Below are 4,958 nucleotides of genomic sequence, written 5' to 3'. Positions count from 1 at the left end.
ATGGGGCAGGGCTCTCTCTGGGGCTCAGCCCCACATCTATGGGGCAGGGCTCTCAGGGGCTCAGCCCCACATCTATGGGGCAGGGCTATCTCTGGGGCTCAGCCCCACATCTATGGGGCAGGGCTCTCTAATGGGGCAGGAGGCACAGCCCCACATCCATGGGGCAGGGCATGGAGGGGGCTCAGCTCCACATCTATGGGGCAGGGCAATGCATGGGGCTCAGGCCCACATCCATGGGGCAGGGCTCTCTATGGGGCTCAGCCCACATCCATGGGGCAGGGCTCTCTATGGGGCTCAGGCCCACATCCATGGGGCAGGGCTCTCTCTGGGGCTCATCCCCACATCTATGGGGCAGGGCTCTCTATGGGGCTCAGCCCCACATCTATGGGGCAGGGCTCTCTATGGGGCTCAGCCCCACATCTATGGGGCAGGGCTCTCTATGGGGCTCAGCCCCACATCCATGGGGCAGGGCTCTCTATGGGGCTCAGCCCCACATCCATGGGGCAGGGCTCTCTATGGGGCTCAGCCCCACATCCATGGGGCAGGGCTCTCTATGGGGCTCAGCCCCACCTGTCTGCGCCGGGAAGTGCCCGTGGAGGCCGAAGCCGCCCCCCGGCTGCTGCTGGGGCAGGAACGGGAGCGCCGGGAAGGCCGCCGGGCCTGTAGGGGGCGACAGAGACCCATAGGGACCCATAGAGACCCATAGAGACACATAGAGATCCCTAGGGACCCATAGAGACACATAGAGACACATAGAAACCCACAGAAACCCCATAGAGACCCATAGGGACCCATAGAGACACATAGAGACCCCATAGAGACCCATAGAGACCCATAGAGACCCATAGGGACCCATAGAGACCCCACAGAGACCCATAGAGCCCCTAACAGCCCCATACGTGCCCCATAGCACCCAATGGTTGCCCCCCATAGCACCTCCCCCCTGCCCCAGAGCACCCAATGTCTGCCCCATAGCACCTCCACTCTGCCCCATAGCACCCCATAGCATCTCCCCCCTGCCCCATAGCACCTCCCCTCTTCCCCATAGCACCTCCCCCTGCCCCACAGCATCTCCCCTCTGCCCCATAGCACCCCATAGCATCTCCCCCCGCTCCATAGCATCTCCCCTCTGCCCCATAGCATCTCCCCCTGCTCCTTAGCACCTCCCCCCTGCCCCATGGCTGCCCCATAGCACCCCTCTCCTGTTCTATAACTGCCCCATAGCACCCCCCAGTGCCCCATAGCACCTCCCCCTGCCCCATAGCACCTCCCCCTGCCCCATAGCACCTCCCCCTGCCCCATAGCACCCCATAGCATCTCCCCCTGCCCCATAGCACCTCCCCCTGCCCCATAGCACCCCATAGCATCTCCCCCTGCCCCATAGCACCTCCCCCTGCCCCATAGCACCCCATAGCATCTGCACCAAGGTGGGGACTGCCCCATAGCGCCCCATAGCATCTCCCCTCTGCCCCATAGCACCTCCCCCCTGCCCCATGGCTGCCCCATAGCACCCCTCTCCTGTTCCATAACTGCCCCATAGCACCTCCCCCCTGCCCCATAGCACCTACCCCCTGCCCCATAGCATCTCCCCCCTGCCCCATAGCATCCCATCACCTTCCCCCTGCCCCATAGCATCTCCCCCCTGCCCCATAGCGCCCCATGGCACCTTCCCCCTGCCCCATAGCGCCCCATAGCATCCCCCCCCTGCCCCATAGCACCCCATAGCATCTCCCCCCTGCCCCATAGCACCTCCCCCTGCCCCATAGCGCCCCATAGCACCTCCCCCCTGCCCCATAGCGCCCCATAGCATCTCCCCCCTGCCCCATAGCGCCCCCCACCTCGGATCTGCTGGGAGGCTCCGTAGCTGACAGGCCCGGGCTGCCCGGGGGGGAACGGGTGCTGGCTCTGCCCCACAGCGAAGGGGCCCGGGCCCCCCTGCGCCCCCTGGAAGCTTCCGTGCTCCCCCCCGGCCCCATAGCTCGGCTGTGCCCCAAAGTGCCGCGTCTGGAGGGGGAGAGATGGGGCTCAGGGCCAGCCCTACATCTATGGGGCAGCCCCATAGGAACCCCCAGCCCCACATCTATGGGGCAGCCCCACATCTATGGGGCAGCCCCATAGGAACCCCCAGCCCCACATCTATGGGGCAGCCCCATAGCAACCCCCAGCCCCACATCTATGCGGCAGCACCATAGCGCCCCCCCAGTCCCACATCTATGGGGCAGCCCCATAGCACCCCTCCTCCCCAGCCCCATATCTATGGGGCAGCCCCATGGCACACACCCCCCCCCCCCCCAGTCCCATATCTATGGGGCAGCCCCATAGCGCCCCTCCTCCCCAGCCCCACATGTATGGGGCAGCCCCATAGCTCCCTCCCCAGCCCCACATCTATGGGGCAGCCCCATAGCTCCCTCCCCAGCTCATCAATGGGGCAGCCCCATAGCACCCCTCCTCCCCAGCCCCATACCTATGGGTCAGGCCCATAGCGCCCCTCCTCCCTAGCCCCATATCTATGGGGCAGCCCCATAGCACCCCTCCTCCCCAGCCCCACATCTATGGGGCAGCCCCATAACACCCTCCCCTCAGCCCCATATCTATGGGGCAGCCCCATAGCACGCCCTAGCCCCACAGCACCCCCTAGCCCCACATCTATGGGGCAGCCCCATAGCTCCCTCCCCAGCTCATCAATGGGGCAGCCCCATAGCACCCCTCCTCCCCAGCCCCACAGCACCCCTCCTCCCCAGCCCCATACCTATGGGGCAGCCCCATAGTGCCCCTCCTCCCCAGCCCCATATCTATGGGACAGCCCCATAGGACCCCTCCTCCCATGCCCCACATCTATGGGACAGCCCCATAGCTCCCCTCCTAGCCCCACATCTATGGGGCAGCCCCATAGCACCCCCCAGCCCCACATCTATGGGGCAGCCCCATAGCACCCCCCAGCCCCACATCTATGGGGCAGCCCCATAGCACCCCCCAGCCCCACATCTATGGGGTAGCCCCATAGGAACCCCCAGCCCCACATCTATGGGGCAGCCCCACATCTATGGGGCAGCCCCATAGGAACCCCCAGCCCCAAATCTATGCGGCAGCCCCATAGCGCCCCCCCAGTCCCACATCTATGGGGCAGCCCCATAGGAACCCCCAGCCCCACATCTATGGAGCAGCCCCACATCTATGGGGCAGCCCCATAGCAACCCCCAGCCCCACATCTATGGGGCAGCACCATAGGAACCCCCAGCCCCACATCTATGGGGCAGCCCCATAGGAACCCCCAGCCCCACATCTATGCGGCAGCACCATAGCGCCCCCCCAGTCCCACATCTATGGGGCAGCCCCATAGCACCCCTCGTCCCCAGCCCCATATCTATGGGGCAGCCCCATAGCTCCCCTCCTAGCCCCACATCTATGGGGCAGCCCCATAGCTCCCCCCTAAGCCCCACATCTATGGGGCAGCCCCATAGCTCCCCCCTAGCCCCACATCTATGGGGCAGCCCCATAGCACCCCCCAGCCCCACATCTATGGGGCAGCCCCATAGCTCCCCGACAAGCCCCACATAAATGGGGCAGCCCCATAGCAGCCCCACAGCCCCCCCAGCTCCACATCTATGGGGCAGCCCCATAGCTCCCCCCTAGCCCCACATCTATGGGGCAGCCCCATAGCTCCCCCCTCAGCCCCACATCTATGGGGCAGCCCCATAGCACCCCCCAGCCCCACATCTATGGGGCAGCCCCATAGCTCCCCCCTAGCCCCACATCTATGGGGCAGCCCCATAGCGCCCCCCCAGCTCCACATCTATGGGGCAGCCCCATAGCACCCCACGTTCTATGGGGCAGCCCCATAGCACCCCCCAGCCCCACATCTATGGGGCAGCCCCATAGCCCCCCAGCCCCACTCACGGTGATCACGGGGGGCCCGAACATCTGCTTGGCCCGGTCAGCGGCCATCAGGGTCCCGGCGCGGCTGTGACCCCCAGGGCTGCCTGTGGGGGGAGCTGCCCCATAGCGACCCATAGAAACCCCATAGAGACCCATAGAGACCCCATAGAGACCCATAGAGACCCATAGAGACCCCATAGAGACCCATAGAGACCCCATAGAGACCCATAGAGACCCCATAGAAACCCCATAGAGACCCACAGAACCCCATAGAGACCCATAGAGACCCCATAGAGACCCCATAGAGACCCATAGAGACCCATAGAGACCCATAGAGACCCATAGAGACCCCATAGAGCCCCACACAGACCTCACAGAGTCCCATAGAGCCCCCATAGAGCCTCATAGAGCCCCATAGAGCCCCATAGAGACCCCATAGAACCCCATAGAGCCCCATAGAGACCCCATAGAGCCCCATAGAGCCCCCACAGAGCCCCATAGAGCCCCATAGAGCCCCACAGAGCCCCATAGAGCCCCATAGAGACCCCACAGAGCCCCATAGAGCCCCATAGAGACCCACAGAGCCCAATAGAGACCCCACAGAGCCCCATAGAGCCCCATAGAGACCCCGCAGAGCCCAATAGAGACCCCATAGAGCTCCACAGAAACCCCATAGAGCCCCCACAGAGCCCCATAGAGCCCCATAGACCCCCCATAGAACCCCACAGAGCCCCATAGAGCCCCCATTGAACCCCATAGACCCCCATAGACCCCCCATAGAACCCCATAGAGACCCCATAGAACCCCATAGAGCCCCATAGACCCCCCATAGAACCCCATAGACCCCCATAGACCCCCCATAGAGCCCCATAGAGCCCCATAGACCCCCCATAGAACCCCATAGAACCCCACAGAGCCCCACAGAGCCCCCATAGAACCCCATAGACCCCCATAGAACCCCATAGAGACCCCATAGAACCCCATAGAGCCCCATAGCCCCTACTCTGCATGTTGAGGATGTGGGTCCCGTGCACGGGCAGCCCTGATTGGTAGGCGGCCGCTGTGAGCGTCGTGAGGTCACT

At 64.2% G+C, this 4,958-nt stretch overlaps 1 protein-coding gene across 1 annotated transcript; it reads right to left on the bottom strand.

Moving 5' to 3' along the window:
- Nucleotides 1–570: 570 nt before the first annotated feature.
- GPS2 (G protein pathway suppressor 2) lies at nucleotides 571–4,952 on the bottom strand (the record flags this gene model as incomplete). Its single annotated transcript, XM_057415160.1, has 4 exons — nucleotides 4,880–4,952; nucleotides 3,898–3,980; nucleotides 1,839–2,004; nucleotides 571–660 (listed from the first exon to the last, which is right to left on the bottom strand). Coding segments are annotated over exons 1-4 (346 nt in total), but the record flags the coding sequence as incomplete, so codon positions are not given.
- Between the last annotated feature and the right edge of the window lie 6 nt (nucleotides 4,953–4,958).

This window comes from Pezoporus wallicus, unplaced genomic scaffold, assembly GCF_028554395.1.
Source record: "Pezoporus wallicus isolate ANWC-B61680 ecotype Strahan unplaced genomic scaffold, APGP_CSIRO_Pwel_v1 contig_11342, whole genome shotgun sequence".
Classification (NCBI taxonomy): domain Eukaryota; kingdom Metazoa; phylum Chordata; class Aves; order Psittaciformes; family Psittacidae; genus Pezoporus; species Pezoporus wallicus.
Note: the sequence above shows the minus strand (reverse complement) of the source record. Positions and strands in the feature narration are given on the sequence as shown.